The sequence below is a fragment of the Melanostigma gelatinosum genome, assembly GCF_949748355.1.
Source record: "Melanostigma gelatinosum genome assembly, chromosome: 6".
In the NCBI taxonomy this organism is placed as follows: Eukaryota; Metazoa; Chordata; class Actinopteri; order Perciformes; family Zoarcidae; genus Melanostigma; species Melanostigma gelatinosum.
In genome coordinates, this window is record NC_136639.1 from 23,008,122 (window position 1) to 23,033,992 (window position 25,871).

A 25,871-nucleotide genomic window follows, 5' to 3' on the forward strand; every position below is an offset into this window, starting at 1 on the left:
CAAAGTGATTATATGCCGTATACAGTGAGATGAGATACATTTACCATGAAAATGGTTAAAAATATATTTTATACTGTGGAATCAATCCTTTTATATATCTGGGTTTATTAGGCGATTGTGGGCATTGGTCTTCATACGATTTTTGCATCAATATGATAATATATTGAATTCATTTGGATGAGCCAAAAACAAACACTGCTCTCAATTCTTTGTTTTTATCCATGAACAGTTTCTGAACTGACATGCCAGAAACGTAATCATATCATTATTGTTACAGAAAATGACTTTGGCCCTGATAAAGGATTGTACCCATATTGCCACCTCTGATACAGTATGTTCCAATAAAACCCTGAATCCTAAATACACAATAACCTGTATATGTTGTAGGCCAACAGTAGAATGTTTAATACAGTTAATAATAGCCCTAGAATCACTCCATATACTGTGAATATATATCTTAAAATGCATACACCACTTACAAAATCAGGTGGAAGAACCCTTATAATAAATTAAACTCATTAAAACCATTTGATGAAGCACAACAATATGGGAAGCTCATATTCCTAAAAAAAGATCAACCATTTTTTTATAAACCCATGAATCATATTTGAACCAAAGATTGATAATTAAGCAAAAAAACTGAGGTTAAGAATAAAAGGAAGGGAATATGCTTCTAGTAGCCTATAAAGCAACGGTTAATCCCTCTGGATGTGCTGTTTCTTTCCATTAACACCATCCTCGTCGTTATTTGTGGTATGAAACAAACATCCACGGCGTAAATAGACGGTAGATATGTCTGGGCATGTCTTGCAGCATGTAAGGCATCCATGTAAAGTAATCTTAGCTGCTGGCACCAGTCCTCCACCTCTCAGCCAGTTGTCTCCGCCAGCCGCTCGCACGGTTTGTTCCTTCGCGGTCTCCGTACGTCATTGTTGACAACAATCATGGCGTCCTCAATGTCACTTCTCGGCTTGGGACGTTTATCTGTGGTCAATGCAGCGTATACATTGGCCCTGAATCCTATCAGGTAATTCCATATGAATTATTTATTAACTTTGTATTCGGGCGTGTTACTCTGAGTCATTTTGTTTGAAACATGTCGACTAAAGACGAAGCAAGCAGGCTGTGTGTGTGGCAGGTCACAGGGTAGTAAGTGATTATAAGCTAGCCAGCGGGTTTCCCTCTTTATTGGGCTCACTTAGCTAACGTTACGTCCTTGCTTGCATATTTTAGATCTTTAAAGTGACTTGGCTGTTTCCTAATCTCGATGTTATCCCCGTGTCCTTGCAGCTAATTAGCTAATGCTAGGTTCAGCTGGTCTTGTTAGAAATCAGTTTAAGACCAAACGCAATTTAACGCTGCTCACTGCTCCACACGTGTGCTGCAAAACTTTACCATGACCAACATTCGGCGAGACGGGGACTTTACTTTATGACAGACCTCACCGGAAAGGTCACTTTCTGACTAGTTAAGTCACAGCTAGCTCCAACCTAACAGCTAACCTACAGTTAATGTAGGGAGCTCGGTGATTGTTACAAGGAAGCTAACAGCTACCGTCAAAATAAGACGTCAGTCTACGAGTTTTATGTTTAGACTCAATGTATTTATTGTAGTAACAGATACGCCTCTGCATTGTGGGTTACAGTTAAGTCTTATATAAGATATTACTTCACTGGACATATTGTGTTATTTTCTATATTATTCATAGTAAGCAAAGTACACTTAATATTTTGTGAACTAAACTATTGCACAAATGGTAATGCCGTTATATCTCTTGAAGTTACATCTGTAATGTTACTTTATGCCTTTTCTTTCTCGCACGAATGTGTCCTGTGCTGCTCTAAAACATTAACCCACGAATAAAAATAAGTCATCTAATCTATCCAGATATCTGCTTCAGTAAATTAGTTGGTAACAAGAGATCTATACTTGATTTTATACTTTAATAGATACAAAATAGGAATGTGCGCTATGTGGGGTTGTCTTGGCCTTGGTAGACACAACCTAAATCTTTTGATGCAATGATTTGACAGTATATACTGTCTGACTTTGAGAAAGAATTATTATTAAGATACCCCAATGTAGTGTTTTCCTGGCAGTAAGGGCTAAACACAATATTAGCCCCAATATTATATTTTATTGAGGTACTGACTTAAGAATATGACTATTTTATTTTGTCAGCGTTTCTTAGCTTTAATTAAGCTTTTGGCCTGGCAGACATCAGTTGGTGTCATAAACATAAACCTTCATAGATAGCTGCCTGCCACGGTTGGTCCCTTTTTAACAAAACATTTCAAGTGCAAAGTGGCCCTTTGTCAGGTAGACAGGTTCCTGAAATAGTGACCATTAAGACGGGCTGTTCTTCATACTTACTTTACTAAGGTGTGTGATCCAGTGCATGGTGCAGAAAGGCTTCTGAAGTGACGAAAGGTTTTGTTTACTTGCTGGTTTTGTTTTGCCTTACAGAATTGAACAATGTGAGACAAACTCTTTATACACGACAAGGCCTCCTCAGCGTTCATATTTAGACATGAGCAACATCGTGCGATGAGGTCACTATAAATGTGTGCCCATAAATAAAGCAATGTTAAGAAATTTATATTTTATATGAGTTTGTTGGCTTTTAAGACTGTCTTTGGCGAAGTAAGGGAAAAGGAAAATAAATAGGTGAACAACTAATTTGGCAAAGTGTTGACCATGGAGTAATGTAACAAACAATTTTCATTATTAATTGAACAATCAATTCTTCTTTTAGTAAACGGTTGCCTTGTCAAATATAATAAATAGCCTTGTAAAATGATGCATTGTATCGGATCGGCAGTCAAAATCTCTAAGCATTCATTCATAATACCATGAAGTTGTAGATAACCACTCTCGCTTAAAAATCTCAAACCAAGAAACATTTGGCATTTTTTCTAGAATTTAAATGGAACTAAAACTAATGATCAGTCCTCAGAAGTGGAATGTAGTCCTTTCAATCTATTCATTAATCGGTTGATGAATAAATTGTTCCAGCAAGAAATGATTGTACATTTTGGTCATCGGATACAGTTGTATCTATTCAACATTTTTCTGTCAGTGAGTGCAGAAAACAAAGATTCATTTAAGCAATGACTTAAGGAGCCGAATATACAATAAATAAAAAAAAATGCATCTATGTAGAATTTTCACACCAGAAACCAGGGTCACAATGGTCGCCTTCATTTTCTTATTTATATTTAAATTCAAATATGAGATAATTGTGGGGGGAAATTGCTGATGTAAAAATTAGCCATGATGGCCGTTTAGTGACGGCACGGGACACGAATGCACATTCACAAAGAGCCACACAGTCCTCGCCTGACAGTTGACCACGGCCAACATTAAGCATGTCCTGTCATTAGGATGGGAGCGAGAGTCTGCCAGAGACTCACCAGACAGAACTAATAGATGGCGGGGGGGGGGGGGATTCCCTCCTTGTCTCTTATGTTCACCGTATCCTCGTCCCGCCGCTGCCTCCCAAGATACTCAGGGATTGCAGAGTGCAATTTGTTTGTGTAATTTACTTCTTTGTTTCTTGTCCGCCTTTGGCAGTCTGTGCTTGGCGTGTAATGTCTATCTAATGGCTTTCAGGTCTGCAAGCACATCAACATCAAGACTGGCAGGGAAACCGGGACAAGACGCGCAAGTTATTACTGTTGATGAGAAATTGGTGAGTATCCCTCTGAGGTCAACGTGACACAGATTGATGTTGGTCTGATCTACTGTCTTCCAATTACCCTCCTGGAAAAATAGTTAGATAAAACTCTACTTAATCCATTGCCAAATTGAGCTCGTATTAGACAGAAGGCTTTTGTAACAATATGATGGAAAAAGTTAATATAGGTCGTTCTTCCATTAATCCTCCTAGCAACCGTTGAAGAAAAGTTAGTAACGAAGTTACTCCATTTACTGAATAGTAGTTTACTAAATGGAATTTAGGTGAAAAATTATAGTTTAATATGACAATGATCTGCTTTAGTTCAGGCTAAATTAAAAAAGGAACATCATTTTGGGGGTGGGCCAAAATAACAGCTTTCATGAATCCGTACCCATATTGTACATTTTATGGGTGTTTTCTCAAACCAACCCATCTATATCAATGAGGTCATACTAACTATTCAAAACACATCTCAGTCTACAGCAACTTTTTGTAACGGTACCACAGCTTACAAAAAATCCATCTCTAATGCACTGAACATTTGAACCTTGAGTAACCTGCAGCTCTTGGTTTGGTGTTTTGATTCTCTTCTTTTGGAGCAACAACATTAACAGATTTGAGGTTGAGGTCACTTAAAACATTTCCGACTCACAGTTTGACAAGTTATTGCTACAAACTAATGCAAAACAAATCATTGAAGTGTTTGACAGTTGCTCAAGGGTTCTGTTTGGAATCAACAGCACCAGGATGATATTGATGTTAGTTGCATCGCCTCTATTGACATGACATAGCCGACATACTGTACAGGTCTTATCCAGCTCATTCTTGGCCTCTTCCTAAATTTCCATAGCGTCCACTCTGCAGACGGATTGTAATTAGTTATCTCTGCTACATTGTCCTTGAGGCAGCTTTCATTTATTTAGCTTAATCTTACATTCGGTGCTCTTGTTATCTAGTTCAGTTGGTGATATTTGTACTATTCCTTTGTACTGTGTATACTCCTCAAAGAAGACAATATGATCACAAGAATAGCCTTCTCTACACTCCAGCACTCCTATGACATTGTCCGAGTCACTTTTCAAAAATCAATGCAGCAGAACCAGAAATGTTGTCTTTTTTTATTTTTCCACTTTCGTCTTCCTTGTAAAAAACGCCTACATTACCCACAATGCAGCACTATTTTCGACAGTTTGTTTGGAGATATTAGCGGCGTTACACGACTTTATTCACATGTGGTCTGACAGAATGCATTTGTTGCTTTGACTTGTCGTTGTGATGTAGCTTGTGGAAGGTGAATCCTGTAGCACGTTCACATTGACTATAGTAGTTACTATGATTCTGTGTCCGTACTGTCACACGTTTAATGAAACCAGTTTACTGAGACCTCCACATGCTAGTTTGTCCTACTTTCGTTCTGCCCCTGTGCTGCTGCAATATGTTCTGTCTATGCTGATGATCAGTCGATAAATCAGTTAGTCGATGGACAGAAATGAATCAGCCACATTTTTGATAAATAATTAATCGTAAAATATTTTTTCAAACAAAAAGGCCAAACATTCACTGGTCCCTGCTCTTCCATTATGTGATGGTAATGTTTTAATATTTGTCTTACATTTTGTGCATTAAACGACTAATCCATAATACAATCAGCAGATTTAATGACTCTACTGGTAAAAAGAATACATGGCAACCCTAAACATTATGTGTATGCACGGCCAAGAAAGTGTCTTTCTCCTGGAAAATCTTGCTGTAAAGAAAGTAGTTTCTCTAATCGCGACGTACATTTGTTGATGAAAGCAACGGGGGAAAGCCGACTGTCAAGTTATCCGTCTTTTTACTGTTAAGTTAAGTTCTTAACGTCTGCATTTTGCCCACTTGAAAGGGATCGAGTCCACCTGAAGGGTCCCAACTGGATTCCACTCAAAAACCAAACTACTTTTACTTTTTCCTCCTTTTATTTGTGGTAGGTTCAGTTCAGTACAGTTCAGTTCAGCTCACTCAGTGTAGCTTAGCCACTTAGCCTTTTAGCTTAGCACTTTTAGCACTGTTAGCTGTTCAGTTCTTTCAGTCAGGTAAAAAACCTTTAAATTGAAAAGAAACAGAACCCATATTAAATACACAGTGAATAATTTACACAGGCAAAGCTTTCATAACGGCTTGATTAAATAAAGCACCAGTGTCAAATCCTATAATCTAAAATGCCCTGATATTAATAAACACAGTTAATGCTATCATGTATATTTACAATACCAGCAGTGAATAATTTGACCTCATACGATTACAATTTACCGCAACCAGATAAAACACATTTGTGGACAATCAATCATTAAACAGCATTACAAACAAAGGGTGATCTGTGCATGCAGCTGTGAAGAGCAGGTTGCTACGTGCTAATGCTAGCAAACTGGACGGCAGTTTGCTTCACATCACTTCAAAGTCTGAGTTGTTTATACGCAGTGTCCGCTTTCTTACCGGCTGCCTCTCCAGACCTTTCCGACTCGTCAGTCATGCAGTGACGTCCGCAGATCTCCACCCGATACGATCTCGATGGTACTTGCTTGTCCAATTTCTGGACACTCAGTCACTGGTTATATACACCTCCAGGCAGATTGGTTCCGCCCTGCTTTCCCTCCGAACACACGCAGTCAGTATCAAACCCTTTACTAACGGTTTAATTTATTATTTTATTTACCATTAGTTTAAATTCCTTTCAGTTATTTATATTGTTTCTATTTATATAAAAGAAAACCCCTGTTTGACGTGACACCGACTGTGACCCGAATACTTTAAGGGAAACTCTGTGACTGAGCGGAATGATATAATCCAGATGAAGCTAACGTCCTGTATTTTGGTCCATTTACCTTTAGCAGTTGAAGACTACATCTGTGGCTTTGTTTCACGACCTTCTATGAACAGTCCGACCCTCATCAACAGGTGTGGCTTGAGCCAAAAGAACTTGAAGAGCGGGTTTTAGTTTATAATGTGTAATCAAAGGCAGCTCATGGGTCAACGGGTGACGATGAATTCAGAATTACGTTTTTCTATGACTGATGTGGTCCAGCTGTAGATAGCTTGATAGTTCATCAGACAGGGCCTCTTTTCATGAAGTGATAAAGCACAGCCTAAACATCATCTGAAGTGGTCAAGGTTACCAACCGCTGAAAACAAAGAATGATCTTTTGAAGTGAATGCCTTGTCATTGAAAGAATGAAGGAGATAGGAGATACCGGGGAAAGAGGGAGTTTGGGGAGAATGTGGGAGTCTGTTGTGGACTTGCTTTGGGGGGGTAAGGTGGGTGGGTGAGGGGGGGATTTGCTGTGTGTGGGCAGCGTCAGTACGCTTTTGTTCCAGACCAAAGCTGACCATACTGGCAGACAAACCTTTGGCTGAGCGGAGTGTCTGTCTCTGTCCTCTCAGTAGGGGCCACTGAGAGGAACAGCGGAGGGGAGGAGGAGAGCCTCTAAAAAATGAGGAGGGGGTTGAAAGAAAATAAGCTTGCATGGAAAAAAGTTTGTGAGACACCCTGAGACTCGCGAAAAAAGACAGTGGCCACTTCAGTGTTGTCGGCCACAGAGGTCCCTTTGTGGCTTGCCGGTTGCTGGTGAAGGCGGGAAGTACTCTAATGCTCACCCAGACGGGGCCCAAAAAGAGAGGCCCTCAGCTGTTTACAGTACAGTGGTCTCTGTCTCCCATGGAAGAGGGCAATGAGAGCACTCTCCCTTTTGGGCATTCAGCGTATGTCGGCACACTAGTCACTCATCAGGCCGTCAATAAGTGCGAATTGCTTTCTGGTAAGACCAATCAAACAACGGTCTCGATCCGCTGAGAGGTTATGCTGGGTTTGCACGCTGTCTCTCTCTCTCTCCCTCCCTCTCTCCCGAGGAGAACCTTGTACGCCGCTTATTGTACACTATAGGGCACATTTCTGAATAACCTCATTTAGATGAGGTTGCATTTTGGCTGGGGTAAATGATATTTTGAACTCGCTCCCAAAAACAAAAATCTGTCAGAAGATTTGTGTGACACCCATTATCTTGTCCTTAGTTCTCGTCTGACCCGAAAAATGCACACCTCGCAGGAACTTCCCTCTCTGCAGTTTGGTAGGCCCTCTCTATTACGGACAAATTTAGGCGAAGGGCAACTATCCTCTTGTGGCTTCAAAAATATGAACTAATCCAGTGGAGAGGATTTGTGAACAATTTAGCAGGAGGTTGCGGACAAAAATAAATAATGGGCAAGTATATGTATTTGTCATTAAAGTGGCTTTAATCAATGTTTTACTTTATGATAACGATGGATCCAATGACTCGTAGTGATATACCCACTAAGAAGTAACACCTATTTCTGAGCTTATTTGTGTTTTTCAGCTCATTGTTTTGGCAGTAAAGTTCTACTAAACCCAGCGCACACTTCCTGTCCAACAGCACAAAGTCAGCAACCAGGTGGTCAACACTGTGGAGCATTTAGAGCCTGATAATTCCCTCAGAAGCTAGTGGAGACAAAAACCAGAGCTAAAAAGAGAGGGAATATTGGAATACTATTTTCCTATATCAGAAACAAATATTTCAGTTTTAGAGTAGTTTTTTGAATCCATATTTTGTTGTGAGGATGTGCTGCTTTTGTTTGTCTCACGTTATCGTAAATTTAAAATCTTTGAGTTTTGACCTGGACAGAACGCATAGCTTGATGATGTCACCGTAGACTTGAATAGTAAATAGTGATGGCATACCTTTTTATTAACAGAACAAATGATCAACAATTGAGACGGCAGATTAAATATTGAAAACAATTACAAGTTAAGACTGTTTTCATATTCTTTCCTCATATTTAAAAGCTCACAAAAATCAAAAATTGAGATTTGTGTGAGCACAAACTTTGAAGGCATTGTCTGACTTTCAGTAATAATGCCAAATAGAAAGACCTGCGTGATGGAGCTCCTGTGCCCAAAGCTGTTCCCCACAGTGCCCCTGCCGACCTGCCTTTGTTTATAATTACTGTTTGATTAAGCATGCTGGGCAGCTCCCAGGGTCCGGCTGGCTGGCCAGTGATACACGGCTTTCCACGAAATGTCTGTGACCTCCTTTAATTAGAGTCAGGCCTTTCACTCTGCTCTCCGGCCCTTCTGCAGAAACCACTGCGGTTCTAAGCTCAGCAGCTGCTTCAATGCACCTCAATACAATATCATCCACTGAGCCTCTACTCCCGCTTCAGCCGCGGCCAAGTGCGCTCCCTCTCTCCACATAAAGACGACCCCGTAATCTTAAAGCGCTCGTGAAGCCTTGTTATAGAGTTCTCTAAAGGCACTAGGGTTTTACGAGACAGAGGAGGACAGTTAATAGAGAGCGGGGGGAAGGAGGGAGGTAGACCGGGAGAGGCAGAGAGTATTAAATTGGTAGGACCATCTGACGCTCGGCATGTTACATTTGCTGATCAGAAGTCTTTGGTTTCTCGTGCGTTCGGAACACAGTGCTTGCTTAAACATCCCATCTGGACAAAAGATGTGGGGTTTGATTGAATTAATGTTGTTGAGTCTGAAGGCAGGTTGTTGGTTGTTTTTAAAGGCCTAAATTGAAATCAGATTGAATGAGCCCGAGTCTTGTCTGTCAAGATTCATCGCTCAAAGATATCAGAAGATCCCCTGATGCAGAATTACTCAAAGGAAGCCGGTCAGTCAGACCCATTCAACAGGACGTGGCGGTTTGCTTGAGAACTACATTTCCGTTGAACTAAATGCATTTTAAGAAAATTGCAACTGCGAGAAAATAAGCGTGCAGGACAACGAACACCATAAAAAGAACCCAGCTATCCCAACTATGAGGATATAGTGAGCACTAGCCGTTTAAGTCTGCAGTAGTGCGGTGTATATTCTCTAAGCCTATCCTCAGACACAGAGTGACCTACAGTGGAGCAGACCACATTCACCCCTCCCTCTCTCACCCGCCTCTCCCACCCTTCCTCCCTCCGACGCACATAGACAACTTAAGTGTCTGTTTTGTCTGGTCGCCCTCTCATATGGCGCGCTTATGCAAAATCTCTCTCTGCTCAAGTTTGGAGTTGCGGGTCAGAGGATGTTGGTCTTTGAAGAGTGCCAGACAAGAGGCTTTATTATGTATCATCTACTAAATAGTATTTCATTCGTTAACACTCTTCCATAGAGGCTAAGCCTCTTAAGAGGACTCCTCAGACCCCGTCAGCGCTGGGTGCTTTTAGGAAGTGTCTCGCTGCTAAGTGTTGTGTTTGCAGACCGGATGGAAACAGGCTCGCTACTTCTGTTTGCCTACACTTCCATTTATTCGCGCCAGTCGTGAGCCAATAGCTCTTTTTCTGATTTAACAAACTAGTTTTGGTGTCTTAACACGATCAGAAGTGGTTTCTAATGTTTAATGTTACCTGTTTATTTTAGGTTATTACAAAAATCAAACAAAAAGCATCTTACGGTTAGTCTATTAAACGATTAGTTGTAATTCAATTTTCACAGAGCGTATCTTCAACTTTATTTATGGAGGATCGTTAAAGTTATCTGTGATTCGCCGGTTCTTAGTTTGTCTCAGTCGTCTATGATAGCACACTAAATGTGTCTTTGCACTGTCAGAGGAAACAAGACGTTAGCGTGGGCTCCAAGACGTTCTATAGGCCGAACCATTAAGCGACCGGTAGAAAAATCGATTGAATAACGGACAATGAAAATAGATCAATCGGTGGTTAGAGCTTCAATGTGCGCTACTAAATAACGACCATTTCTTTTGATTCATTATTTAGATAACAAAATGTCAAAAATAATTCTGACAAGTGCCGTTGCTCAAGGGGACGTCTTCGTATTGTTCGGTTGTCCGTCTAACAGTCCGGGCCTCAAAGATATTCAGTTTACGATGAGATGTATCGGAGAAGAGCAGCACGACAAGCTGAGCCCTGAGCCATTTCTGCTTGATGAATTATGATAGTGAGGGGTTATTCATGAAGAATACCTATGAAAACACATTTGAACGGGCGGCGTTCATAAATGTCCCCCTCCTGTCCTCTCCTTCCGATCCTCACTGGTATGTGTAATGTGAGATTCGAGATGACCCTCGTGCCAGCTGCTTCTCGTTCTCCTGTGCTGAACCACTCCCACACATGAGGAAGCAACATAATATTTGTTTCTATTAGAGACGCCTCCCCCCCCCTCCTATGTCCAATCAGTAATTGGCACGCTTTCGCCTTTTCAAAGAGGTCTGAAGGTGGGAACCGGCCGAGGCTGATGAGTGAGGCTCTCGGCCTGGGTGTGGGCTGGACAGTGGGGGGTTAAGGGTGATGTGTTTGGGCTTTCACCACATGCTGACTCAACATGATTCAGCTCGGCTGACCTCGTGACCCCTCCTGGCTGCCAAGGCGCAATTCTTGGCATGCGGGGGGTTCGTGCTAAGATGGGCTGTACTGTACTTGTGTCACGGTGTCCACCGTCACCCATAACAGTGTGGTAGTGACGCTAGAAATGTTTTGTCTGAGCCAGTCATGCACAAACATCCTTTATTTGTTTGTCTGTTTATAGCTGCACTAACAGGAATACACTCTGTGCCTCAAGTCTTAAAAATAAGACCACCAGCACCAACGTGTTCTCAGGACCTCAAGGACGATCTTCTAGGATTAGAAGGCACATATGTCTGCAGCGAATGATTATTTTCATTATTGATTAATCTGTTGATTAGGCTTTCAATTAATCAAGTATTTGGTTCATCAATAAAACACCTGAAAATAGTGACACACATCCCATGACCCATGGTGACACCTTTAAAATGTCTGGTTCTGTCAAACCAACTGTCCAAAACCCCGATCACATTCAGTTTCTAAAGCAAATCCTTACATGAAAGAAGCTGTAACCAGAGTATGTTTGGCGTTTTTCCTTCATTAAATGGCTCAAACAATATAAGTCAATATATCAACTTCATGTCTGCCTCACTTCTCTGGTTTATTGAGTTGATCAGAATTGAGGTTGGGATCATTGCAAGAACAGATGTGAATTTCCTTTTTAAGGGTTTGTTTTAGGTTTGAAATGATCCTCTTGTTTTAAATAAACACAAAGGGAGTATCGGGTGATGGTGCGTGGAGCAGACGGGGCTCAGTTCACTAAGTGAATGAGCAGAAAGGTGTTCAGAAGACAAGACCCCAGGACGCTCCACGTACACCAGGAGGAACCGCTTCTCAGACCTCCCCCATGCAATTAATATCTTCATCAAAATGTATCTGGTTAAAAACATTCCAGTGATTTGTGTTGCTCAGCCATTTTCTCAACATCCAAAAGTGATGTCTGGTTTTCATTATATATGAATATCTTCTTACCGGCAAAACACTTTTTTAACTGCAGGAAATGTGGACGTTCATCCGCAAATCATCTGAAACTGACAAGAAGTGTTGAAATGACTTTGGGACAGTACTGGCGGAGTCGTGTTGGTGTTTCCACATTGGCCGCCGCTCTTTCAAAATGAATCGGCGCGACAGCGTTTCAGCTGATGATGCCATCAAACAACAGAAAAGCCTCGTTTGAGAAATTAAGAGGGAGCTCTTTTTGGAGCCACAGTTTTGGAGTTCAGTTTGTGCATGAATAAATGCTGCAAAACTTCGGCCCTGGAGGCCAAACCAACCCCCCCCCGGTGCTTCCCAAACCACGGTCTGGAAGCTGAAGCAGGAAGCTTATCTTGCTCCGTTTTCCTTTAGACCAACATTGGAGTCTGGCATGTTCATAATCGTCATGGGATATAACTTAGGGTCTGTACACAATGACACTTTAGACTGGTGACCCAGAGGAACACTTTCTTCATATTGTTGAATATATTCAAATAAAGGAGTCCTGAATTATTAGTCCCGAACTTATCTTGTTGTTGAGAACAAATAAGCTTTTAATGGGAGCACTACAAAACATTTAACATCCAGGAATTCACTATATAGACGCCGCTGACTATCCCTGAAACAATTTGCCCACAGTTTCGCATTTTGACCATACGCGCGGTCCAGACATATGCTCTGTTCTTACCTAGCCTGGTTTTAGCTTTCGGATAGAGCTGTTTCCATTCTTCATGCTCAGCTCAGCTCACCGTGTCCTGGCTGCTGTTTCATGCTCAATGGACAGATATCAGAGGTGTCTAGAGATCTTCTAATCTAATTCCAGCCTCTAACGCCAATAAGTGCATTTCACAAAATGTTGGACTATTTAAATAAGTACCGGTATATTTCTTTGGCTGATGTGATGGGAAGAAATGTGTCATCTACTCCTTATTGGCTAGGGTGAACTAACAGCGCTAACATGAATAGAACCAAGTATTAATTCACCCTGATTACCACATTAGAGCATATTGTTTGCGAAAGATTTTAAATGGATTCCACCAAGTTGAATAAATTGGACCTCACATCTTGTCAACAAAAACAAATGTTTAAAAATTGTCATAATCTACACCACAGTTTATTTATTAATAAGTAGGACACCTCTGTAAATGGAGAAATGAATCCTAAGATGGAAATAGTTGGCTTTATTCACAATCTGAATACCGTTTGTTCCATGAATGTTTTGATTTCGAGACAGCTAGTCTTCATACTATGCTTTGTGCTTTGTGATATCTGATATATAGTTATTTCCTTCATTTTTCACCACCGAAGCACATCGAGATCTTTGAATGTTGTTTACACGGAAATCTTCCATCTCAGGTCTCTGTTGGCGTATTAGGGGTACCGGCTCTCAGCACTCTGGTGGGCCCAGCGGCCCCACAGCAAGTCCCTATGCTCTTTATTTGGCACGCAGCCTGGAGGTGTCAGAAATATCGACACGCTTTCACGTGACGGGGACTTTGCCAGCCCCTTTCCCCCCTTTCTTAAGCCCGGCATTCTGCCTGCCCAGCCAGGTATTGTAGGGCCCCGTGAAGGCCCTCTGAATAGTGTCAAACTTGATAGTTCTCATTTTGCTTCCTGTACATGGCAGAAGAAAAAGTGCCCACCGTGTGGGTTTTCCTTTTGTGATGGCCCTCTCTAGTCTTCCTGGGAACACACCACATTCCAGTCACAATCATTCTCTTTGTGAATCCGGGTATTGTGGGTGAGTCTGTTATGCCGATAACCCTCCTGGCTTTCAGTGTTATGCATGCAAGTATCATAGAAGTCTAGACTCGTGTTTTTTGCAAACAATGCCAGATAATGAGCAGAGTGTTTTCAGTGGTTTGGCAGAGCTTTTGTTTTGACACATCCTCCCTCATTCATGAATGACCTTTTGTGCTCATCCACGCCTAAGATGTGATTTAAGGCCTGCTACATCTGGACAAATTATTGCGCCAGTTTACCATACATGGGCCTCATGTGTCAGTTATGGTTTATGTAACGTACATACGCGTAACCATAGTCTGGCCTGGTAATCCCAAGAGGGTATAATTCTCAATGCGTCTCGGAGAGGGATTTCCATGAATCCATCCCCCAGAAGACACAAATCGGAAGGTACTTTTCGTACTTGATTCACAACTCCAAATGTGTTGCGGTTAAATGTGCACAAAGCATTTTAATGGTTCTTGCCTTTCCTCCAAAACTCTCAGGAAGTTTTTCTAACCTCCTCGTTTAATCGTGTCCCATTAAAATAGAGAAACGACACGTATATCCTGTAGAAAGCAATGTTTTAAAACCTGGCATCTCATTCTGCTGCTCTCTCAGTGTGCTATATTGTGTCATGAACCGTCTACCATTACCCCTTTTGGGTGAAGAGAACATGTTTTCCTCCTCTCTGTGACAAGAAGGAATTGTTAAGGTTAAGTAGATAGGGCAGCCGGAAATAATTACCAGGCACTTGTGAAGTCCCCCCCATCCCCCCCCCCCCCCCTTTGTTCGTCTTTTCCCTTTCATTTTAACAATCTTTTCAAAGTGCAGATCTTGTTTATGATTAAATTCAGCCGGGTCTTGCCTCTGAGCATGGCACAAGATGTTTCACCGAAACGAGCAGGAGTTTAGCAATTGGACCTGTAAATTACTGCGCTTAAATACCGTTGGAAGCTCCTTTGCCAAAGGATAGGCAGGCCTTTGTGTGGAGTTCACGCAAAACGACCTCCTCTCTACAAATCAACTGGCAGATGACAGACAATGATGAAAATTTGATTCTTTGAAGTTGTAATGGCCATTGAAATGTGTAAAAATCTGTTATTGAAAGGAGAGCGCCCTGGAAAGCCCTCAGTCTTGGGTGGCTGGTGCCTGCGTGCTGGGAGGTTCGTCTGTGTTTTGTCGCCGACTTCCCATTGCTTGTTTGCTAATTCCCTGAAGAATTGGACCAGCTCCTTGATAGGAGCTTGAAGGGGCTCCAGTTGCTCAGGAATATGCATTTAGTGCCCCCATAGGCCCCTCCTCCTCCCATTGTCGTGCTGGCCTACTTTCTGATGGTCTGGAATAAATCATCTCAAGTATTAGGCTTTAATGTCATCTACCTCAATGCAAAAGTTTGAGTAACAGCATAAAGATGGCTATTGTATTATATTTATCCTTTGAATCCAGCTATAGTTTCTTTCTGTTTTTATAATGCTGTTAATCCGTTATACTAAAATTGTAAAGTCTAAAACCCCAAAATGTGAAGACTGAACCTTTGCCTCAGAGAAGTACTTAGCCCATTGAACACTGATGGACATTTGCAAGCAACATGTATCACACTGACAGGTTAAAGCCCAGGAACGTTTAATTGTAGTTAGTTGCAACAGTTGTGCTGGCAGAGGCAAAAGTTCCAGACAAAACCAATAAAAATACAATCCAAACTCTTGTTTTTACACTACCTATAAATAGTGTGCTTTGGATTTTTTACGTTTTATTGTTTTTCTGACATCGAAGATGTATTTGAGCTATTTTGACCCCGATATTTAAAAGTGGAAATAAATGTCTACAGATTGATGTGGAGTACAAAAAATACGAAGTACTTTTTATAGCCACCGAACATTTTCCGAGCTCCATTTTTCTGACTCTAAAGACGCGTTGTCAGAGCTTCAAGTTGTATTTTACAACACCTGCAAACTAACCGTCAGACAACCTTTTTCTCGACAAACACGCACATATATCTTTGGAACCTCTCGTTCTTTGCAGGGAAGGAAAAAGACATCAGTCACAAAGTCAAATGAAAGTCAGAATGGTTGTGGAAGACCGCCGGTCGCTCTGCAACGAACAAAACATGACTGTTTGTTGTTATCGTACACATGATTTTCTTAGCACAAGGGATTTCATCACCGTCACCACGTTCGGCCATGACATGGACTTTGCTATAATGCCCATACCGTGAAAAAGAAGCACGCAATTGGGTTTTAGCAAACACACAAAAGGACGAGGGAGATACACCTGATGAACTACTCCCACACAGTTTACACTGTTTCTGGGCGAGGAACCTCTTTCTTGTCAGTCCATGTGAGCAGCACGGATGCATGTGGCGTCCACTCAGGCAGCATCACTGCTGCCGTGTTTCTACGTTCAGCCCTCAAAAGATCTTCCGCCGTCTATTTTTGTCTACGCGGTGTATTTTCAAAGTCTTTCTTCATGCGTGTTAAGATGTAAAAGGTCACGTCAGCTTTTGGTTTCTTCAAAGACGTAAATTCTTTTAAGTGTAATGGAATTCCCATTTGGCTACAGCGAAAACAACTTTCTTCACATTTTTGCTGTTATTATTTCCCAATAGTATTTATTGCTGAGATCCAGGTTGCTCGGCAATACAGTTCACTCACAAATCAAACCAAAGGCACCGTTATTAATGCTACAAACTCTGAATGACATTTACATCTTGGGGCATTTACAGTTTTTTACATTTTTTTCTTTTGTAGCTTACAAACACTAAAGCTGATTAATTCTCCATTAATCATTTACTTGATCCACATTTTGAAATAATTCATTATCAATGTGTTACTTACTTGTCATTCGGTTGTTTGCCTGCATGTTTTCAAATCAGGTGCTGGTCCAGAGGTGAAGATTCACAGCGCGTCAGCACAAACGTGTTTGTAAAGTTAGATTTATTTATTTATTGGTTTATTTGAACGGGACAGTGCACATTAATAAAAACATTTCTGCAAATGTGCCAGAGTTAGCCAAAAGGCTATTTTTCTGTAGTCCTAAAAAAATGATTGTTATTAAGTGCGATCAAATGAGGTCCCACTTGATTGTTAGACCGATATGTAAATGAGGTTATGTATATATACACATATGTATGTGTGTGTGTATATGTATATATATGTATGTGTGTGTATATATATGTATATGTATATATATATGTGTATATGTATATGTGTGTGTGTGTGTGTGTATATGTGTATATATATATATGTTTAAAATTACAGCCATCAGAAACAGTTTTAATTCCTTGTATTTCAGCCTGAAATCAACAGTTTCTTACAGTAGGGCTTTATTTCCGTCTGTCCCTCAGGACATCAGCAGTGTGACTGGAGTCCCAGAGGAGCACATCAAAACACGCAAGGTTCACATCTTTGTGCCGGCCAAAACAGCCATGCAGTCAGGAGCCAACAGCACCAAAAAGTGGAAGATGGACTTCGATACCAGAGAGCGCTGGGAGAACCCGCTGATGGGCTGGGCCTCAACGTAAGAGCCTCCTAACTGTACTTGTACAATTTTCACAGTACTTGCATGAATGAGATTGTTTTGCTTCTGTGTTGTGACTTTTTTCATTCTACTTTTATCAAATTGTTTTTGGTATCGAGTCAAGTTTAGTTATATAGCAAGAAATCTCAAATCAACCTCAAAGGGTTTTACAATATTTTCAACATACGACACCTTCTATCTTTAGACCCTCTGTGTAAAGTTTTTTGCATTTTGGATCTTAAAAACATTCCTTAAGATATTTCCCTCCTATTCTTTGACTTTTGTGTGGCTAACGGCTCTGTTTTGCCTTTCAGGGCTGATCCCCTATCTAACATGATGCTCTCCTTCTCCTCCAAGGAAGACGCCGTCGCTTTCGCTGAGAAAAATGGTAATTCAAGAATTTTAAAAAAGTTGAGAGGGAAACATTTAAAGTGAGACTTTTGTATCAAACAAAACAGTAAGTACAATGCCTCCACGAATCATGGCCAACCAGCTCAGTTTTAAAAAGGACATGACATGAGTAATGACACACACGCAGTTCTTGGAGTTTCATAACAATGTAATCAGTGGAATGAACAGACCACCATTTAAGTTGATTTTAAAGGTTTTAAAACTGTTATTAGTTGTATTGGGATTTGTTTGTTGCCTGTTTGTTTGTTGGTACTGTTGTTGGTCAGGGGATTGTGATGCTGATAAGAAGTGAGCTGGTTGCCAGTTTCGCTGCATTGGCTGCATCAGGGAGTGATGGTTCTGTGCTGGAGGAACTACATTAAATCTGGATCAATGTGCACTTTTATCCAATCTAAAATAGTCAGTTACAGCATTTTACGTAGTGCAAATATTTTGGTTACCTGAATGGTAACTGAAAGCCAATAAAAAATACCAAGGTCAGCAGAGACAATCGTACTCTTTGGATATCGGTAATATCATTTTATTTATAGGCTTTTACACACAGAGGGCGTAACTAATGAACGACAAAGAAAATGCAAAGTATTCCACTGCAAATATTCCACATCAAAACTATTCCTACCAGTGGCGATGCGAAGTTGCGATACTCGCAACGCTTTTTCAATACAAGGTTCAAACAGATTTGCATGGATGTGTACATGTTTGAGGAGCTGCCCTCATCCAGAAGGTCCCATGTCGGTCTCATCCATGCCGATGAAAGCGGTCATGGTCCTGTCGTTGACAAATTTGTACAGTGGTGTGACATTCCTTCAACTAAATGGGACAAAAACTAAGGACGCGAGTATTGATTTGCGGCATCAGCCCTCAACCCCTCAGAGGACGATCATCAAGGGACAGGTGGCAGACTCGGTTGTAACCAATGTTCCCTCTAAGCTGCGCGCTTGGGCAATCGCGCACTGCTCGCACATTCTCAGCGCACAAGAAAATCTATGCAGCGCATAAAATAAAATTCAACATAAACGTATTAATTAATATCTAATATTAGTCCTAATCTTATCTAATCAATTAAACCAATAATAATAATAATTTTGTTTTCTGTACTATTTTGCAACGTAACTCAGTGAGTGACAGGTGTCCAGCCAATGATACGATTCGGTTCACTTACGCTACGCAGCCAATCATAGCATTGACACTATTGCCCTGCCCATTCGCGCCGTGCAGGTTAGCTAGCTAACGACAGTGCGGCGGAGTTACGAGACGCAAATGCTAACCCCTTATCATGGCGAAACGAACGGGCAGCGACACATCCACTCACCAAGCCATTGGAAAAAAGAAATGTGGTTCTTTTAAGATGGAATGGCTGTCGGAGTATGTTCAAATAGAAGAACAAGCGGTGAAACTGGGTGAGATTTTTTCTTTTTCGAGTGAGAAGGCTCTACTCTGCAAAACATGCAGCGAAGCTAAAGTAGCAAATGAGTTTTCCGAGGGAAAAATGTGGACTGAATGGAAGTTGGACTACCTCAAGCGTCACATTCAGCAGAAAAGTCATTTGAAAGCTGTTGGAATTGTACGAAGACTCAAGATGGGACAGGGGATTGGTACATTATTGCAGGAAAACGCAAAAGACAGAGAGAAAAGGAACGAGCTGTCACACAAAACAAAATCTGACCCCAAGCAAGTTAAAGTTGTCATTGACAACATTTTACTAGCCATCAAAATGAATGCATCAATACTGTCAGTTCAACAAATCCACGATCACATGGCAAAGTATGTGAGTATACCAGAAAGCTGGCGAAGCAAAAACTATGCCTTTGAATTTGTGAACTCAATCAATGAGATAGTGCAGAATGAGACTATGTGCAGTGTTAAAAATGCACCCTGGCATACCCTGATAGTAGATGAGAGCACAGACATATCAGTACACAAAATGCTAGTCCTATATATTAAATACAGGAAGGAAAATGATGTTAACTATAAAACTGTGTTTGGTGGCATCATCCAGCTGACAGCATGCACTGCTCGGGATATTGTGCAGGCAATAACTCAGTTTTACTCCAAACATGGACTGGACCTGCAGAGAATGGTGATGCTGACCTCCGATGGTGCCACAGTAATGCTAGGAAAACACAACGGAGTCGCGGCTTTGTTAAAGCGCCAAATACCACACCTAACCGAACAACATTGTGTGGCCCATAGAGAGGACTTGGGCATTGATGATGCCTGGAAAAATGTACCTATGATGCGAGATGTGGAAACTCTTCTTAGAACTGTGTATTCCACTTTCTCTCGGTCCACTGTGAAGAGGGGCAAAATGGAGGACCTAGCAAAGATTCTTGATGAAGATACACTGTCATTCAGGCCTCTGAACGAAGTGCGATGGCTATCGCGGCACCAAGCTGTCAATGCTGTTCTGAGGAACTACACTGTGCTTGAAGAATACTGCAAGAGAGAATCCAGTGATAACGGAGATCCAGTGGCAAAGTACTGCTACAAAAAGCTGAGTGATTCAAAGTTCAAGGTTACTGTCACTGCTCTGGGAGATGTTTTGGGTGAGCTAGCACAACTCTGCCTCACTTTGCAAAGACGCAACCTGACTGTGATGGAAGGACATTGCTTTGCCAGAGCAAAGATTGAGAAGTTGCGTTCCCAATACTTGAAGCGGAAGGATGTACAGTGGAGTGACCGTGTCAAAGAGGCAATGGGGACCTCATCAGCTGATGGCAGAAATACTGGTGAGATTACTCTTCATTAGTAAGCTCTGTGATCACATCGATGCTCGTTTTCCAGAGGATGAATTAAAGGAGTGGTCTGCATTTGACATTGAAGCACTGAGCTCAGACATCAGTTTTGACTATGGATCAGCAGACATTGCCACACTGGCAAAGAAGTATGAGGCCATTCTCCACCACCCACAGTCTATGGAGGCCATTAACAGTCAATATGCTGAATTCAAGTACATAATGAAGCAAAAACTTAAACAGGGGTCAATCAGCACATTCTCAGATATGGTTGCTGCAGCACTTAGATGTGAGGAGCTAAAGGAGATCTCACAGCTTGTGGATATTTGTGCTACATTTCAAGCTTCCAGTGCAGATTGTGAAAGAGGATTCAGTTTAATGAATCGTATCAAAACAGCATCCAGAAATCGTCTTGAAGTGGCACATTTGGACCAGCTGATGCGCATAAAGTCAAAGCAAGAAGCAGACGAAGCCATCAACCTGGACAAAGTGTACAACCATTGGAGAAGTGAGAAGGACAGACGTGAAAAATAAGGTAAAATTTAAGTCAGATTTGTGCATATTCTCGTGACATTTATTAAGATTTTTTACTTATGGATATTAATCATTAAATTATGTTACTACTAGATCATTTATGGGTAGTAGAAATGATAATAAAAAACTGAGTAATTACATATTTTACAGACAGAGTTACAGGAATTTACACTGTATCACAAGCTACAGCACACGTCATTGTGCAAAATGTGAATGTTTTAATGTGAACAAAATGTTATGTCTGAAAGGTGTATATGTATCATTTCTTCCAGAACAGGACCCTCACACAGGCCACAACAGGACCTCACACAGGCCAAAGCAAGACTCTTCCCATGGCCAAGCAGGACTCTCACATAAAACATACTACACATCTCATGAACAACAAGATTTTTGTCTTTTTCCTTTAAAGTTTGTCAAATCACTTATATTAAAAGTAAACTAGTGAAAATTGCTGCTGTAATTTGATTCTTTTAATAAGCCATGTAACTTGCTATGATCCAAGGTTTTGAACAGGTGTGATACTGGTGTGTGGCCACAGCGTGCACATCTGATGTTGCTCACAGTGGTCCTCAGTGTGCTCAGGGAGCTTGTGTGTATGCCCAGACACATGAAAAATTAGAGGGAACATTGGTTGTAACACTGAGTTGCTGTGTTTGTTCCCAAAGATCGACCTCGTTCCAGAAAAAAGGGACGCTTCTGGTTAGCCGTGTTGTATTTGTGTTCTGTGTGAAAGCACTCATGACTAAAACAACATAAATTAAACAAAATGAATGGCACACAAAAAATGTGCCTCAAATGTTCACACCTTATTAAATCTTTCAAACCAGGATTGACATCAGGTGATAATGAGTCGTAAACGGCACCTTTAAATACATTTATGGCAATGAAGACGTCTCATGAGAATGTTTGGGTCGCAACAAATCAAGTACTAAAACATGAACTTTTGATGGACTAACGGGATGGAACAGTGTTGGGTTCGTGAAGGTAAACACAGGTGGTGCGGCTTTCTGTCCAGCAAAGCTCAGCAGAAGGTTCACTTTGACTCCGAGAACTGAACCATCTGGGAAAGTTTGTTGAAACAAAGCAAAGGAAACTGGCTTACTCTGTTTATTGCACCATGAAAGTGATTGGTGAAGTTCTGACTACACGCAGCCTGTTGATGTCGACAAAACACCTCGTTGTGTTTGGAACGCATCCAAAGTGAATGTACGTGACGCTCTCGCCCCCATCACTTACCCTGATGTTTCTACTTCAGGTTGGAGCTACGATATAACAGAGAAGAGGACTGCAAAGCCCCGGGTGAAGTCCTACGGAGCAAACTTCTCCTGGGATAAGAGGACCAGGAGGTCTGCTAAGTAAACTGAAGACACCCATCTGTTCGTTGGATGGACATCAGTTCGTCCCACAGCCGACCTGAGTCATCTTTGTCAATAAATGCATAGTTACGTGTGTGTGAACCAAACATTTGGGTCCTTATCGCTTTATTCTTCAAACATTCACCTCATTACTGACTACTTACCACAGTCTACCTGATTAATGAAGTGTTTGTTCTGAGTCAAGTTGTGCAACAGCAAAAAAACAAAAAGAGGGAACATATTACAATTAGCAGCAGATTAAACACAGGGATCAACGTATCTGGAGGCCAACACCACATTTCCCCTGCATGCTTGTCTCTATCCTGTTACCTGAATAGGTTCAGTGTTTCCAGAGCTGCATTACTGGAATTTTGAAATAGAAAAAAGAACCTGTAGGTTGTGTTTTATGAGCATTAACCTGAAATGTTAACCTTCAATACCTTATTCGTAAGACCTGCAACATTAACTTGATTCTGATTTCTTTGATATAATTTTTGTGGAACTACTAATAGTTGAGCTGCGACTAAGGATAACTTTCTATAAAATGTCAGGAAAAAAATGCCTGTCACAATTTCATAAAGCCCAATGGGACATCTTCAAATTCATTGCTGTTGTCAACAAACAGTCCAAAACCCCAAAATAATCAGTTTGCTATCATTCAGAACAATAAAAAACATTAAATCCTCAGACTTGAGAAGTTAAAACTAAGGAATGTTTGGCATTTAGCCCATAAAATAACTTAAAATGTTTGCATCCATTTTTAGAAATGTTTGCCAATTAATTTCCTGTCATTCAACTGAAGCTTTTCTGGAGTCCCACATTAAACCACGATATTAAAAAGTACAGTTCATTTCAGCTGGTTCAAAAGCCCGACCATCTTTTCCACATATTTAAAGTTTATTGCCGAATTCCAAATAGTTCAGAAAACAGTAAGCTCTGTAATGCTGGATAAGCAGTTTGCTTTTATATGAAACACATACTGATTTCCATTCTTGATGCAACAAAAAAGCCTTTTTATTCTTATTTGCCTACAAAGATAGTGTTTCAATATATTAATAAAATAGTTAACTACATTTCTCTCCCTATTAAGATATGGTTGGAGACCTTTAAATACTTTGGAATGCCCAGCTATTTACACTTGGCAGTGTCCTTGCTGCCAGCTCTTGTTTACGCTCTTTGTGTTCAGTAAACAGTCGTGTTTACTCTGCGCCGAGTCCCAAACTACGTGACTGCACTGATATTCACACAGCAATCATGGGCGCCTAATTGGTATAGCCCTTCATTAATTAACGCACTGCATTGCAAATCTTTCACAGACTTGCGCTCGCTATTTACTTTGTTCCGTCACTCGGCACATCAGACGCACCGACCTGATACGAGTGTGATGGTCCATCTGAACGGCAGCCATGAATGACAGCATGTTGTTGCTTTCCCCTTTGAAATCCCCGCGGAGAGAAGCGGCGCGGAGAAACACTCTTGGCACAACTTTGCATCATAAAAGTTGAAAGCATTCCGCACGTCTTGGCCTATAAGCACAATAATGTATGTGAGATGAGCAGTGGTGTATAAAGTACTCAAATGCCATACTTGAGTAAAAGTAAAGATACCTTACTGGAAAACTACTCAAGTAAAAGTAAAAAGTCACCTATTAGAATACTACTTGAGTAAAAGTCTTAAAGTATCTGATATTTATTGTACTTAAGTACAAAAGTACTTAAGTATCAAAAGTAATTTTCTGATATTAAATGTACATCATAACCTGAACATTAAATGAACATCATAACCTGTTCATTGAAAGTAAAAGTACAAGTAAATGCTGTTAATAAAAAAGCAAAGGGTCAGAATTTTGAGAATGATGAAGTTTATTCTTTTAAGTGCTGTGGCACCATGACCAAGGACAAGGAGCTGTGTTGAACATAATTGGGTTGGCTGTGATCCATCCAGGAGCAACAATGTTCAACATAATATATTGTACATAAGTATACTTTTGCATCTACTATGAACTTATCATCATAATTCTCCGAAAAGCAATATGACACTGAAGGAGTTGTAACAGTGCGTTTATAAGTCTGCTCATTAGACTAGACTCTAGTCTAGGGGTGTCAAACATACGGCCCGCGGGCCGCATCCGGCCCGCCACGTCATTTTATGTGGCCCGCGAATCCGCCAGCAAAAAAAATAAAAAAAATAAAATAAATTATTTTTATTATTATTATTTTTTACAAAAATTAAAAGTTAGATGTGAAAATAAAAATATCCCCATGGTCGAAATTATGAGATAGAAAGTCGAAGTGATGAGATAGCATGTTGTCTGTGTGCCGACATTAAAACGATCACAACAGGTGGACAGGAGATGCAACAGCCCACAAAGAGGATTTCCAACAAGTGATCGTGGCTTTCTCAACATGCGTACTTCTCTGCACTTGTAAACTCGTGGACTTGTGAAACGTCATCAGTCTCAGCCCAAGTACTGTTCCAATTCAAAGTTCACATCGAGCGGAGATGTTTGAGTATAAAAAAACTTTGAGTTGAGCCATTCGCGCCGCCGGTCTCACCGGGGGCTATTTGTGTTCATTCGCACTGGACGCGTCGGAGAGGGGGCGGGGCTTATCGCCCTGAAAGCCGTTCAACTGTCCGCCATTAACCATGGAAAAAATAACCTCTATTTCTGCTTAGTACGTGTTGTGGAAGTCACAGATATCCCGGGAAACTAAACTAAATATGTTAGGAGTGGTTACATTTACAACCGGCCCTTTGAGGGCGACCGTGATGCTGATGTGGCCCCAGAGTGAAAATGAGTTTGACACCCCTGGACTAGAGGATGTAGAGGGCAAATGCATAATATTGTGTTCAGCAAAAGATATCCACTTGATGCATCAGGTCAGTGTTTTGAGAAAGGACACCTGCCTTGTAAACTCCTGTGGGCCTGATTTGAACACAATAGGCAAAGGTTTTGCTCAAGCTGCATCTGCAATTGGGCGACTGCTACCATCATAACTCCATCTGATCATCCACAACATGACTCAAATATCAAAACATGATCAATACTAAAGCAGAAGCGAAAGTAACAACCCAGTCATTACTTGAAACTGAAAAATGTCCTGTTCATCTTCAAAAGAAGTTGGTTTTCAAACTTGCGAGAATTCAGTCTCGCTCTTCTTGGGCTGAAGACTAGTCCTGCGATACTAAATAGCCTTTCACAGGCCGCTGAGGCAGGTAGAGGTGTGTTCAGACAGCTTGCGCACAGCTGGGAAGAATTCCCCCGAATGCTGCGCTCTCTCGGCTCCCATCAATCCTATGGTGTCGTGGCTAGCTATAGCTAACGTTAGCCAACTAGTGCTGCACAACTGTCAACACTTCCTCAGCTCACTAACTCGCTAGCGATCCACGGGTGTTGGTCTTCGTCACCACCGTCGTTTGTTGCGGGACTAGCAGGTGCTTCCATTTATGCTTCCATCATGAAATCAGTCATCGTAGAGTGGAATGCTACTCATAGTCGCACGCTAGCTATAGCATGTAGCATCACTGGGAATCAAAACGCCGCGGCTTTGAGAGCACTTGTTTTCAATTGTGCATTAACGTGACTAACCAATGATT

At 41.1% G+C, this 25,871-nt stretch overlaps 1 protein-coding gene across 1 annotated transcript; it reads left to right on the forward strand.

Moving 5' to 3' along the window:
• The first annotated feature begins 916 nt into the window (after positions 1 to 916).
• ndufs4 (NADH:ubiquinone oxidoreductase subunit S4) lies at positions 917 to 22,372 on the forward strand. The gene is made up of 5 exons (XM_079269848.1): positions 917 to 1,027; positions 3,613 to 3,691; positions 17,067 to 17,239; positions 17,554 to 17,627; positions 22,175 to 22,372. Exons 1-5 carry the CDS (start codon positions 945 to 947, stop codon positions 22,276 to 22,278), a joined length of 513 nt encoding a protein of 170 aa, XP_079125974.1. The 5' UTR covers positions 917 to 944; the 3' UTR covers positions 22,279 to 22,372.
• Positions 22,373 to 25,871: the final 3,499 nt, after the last annotated feature.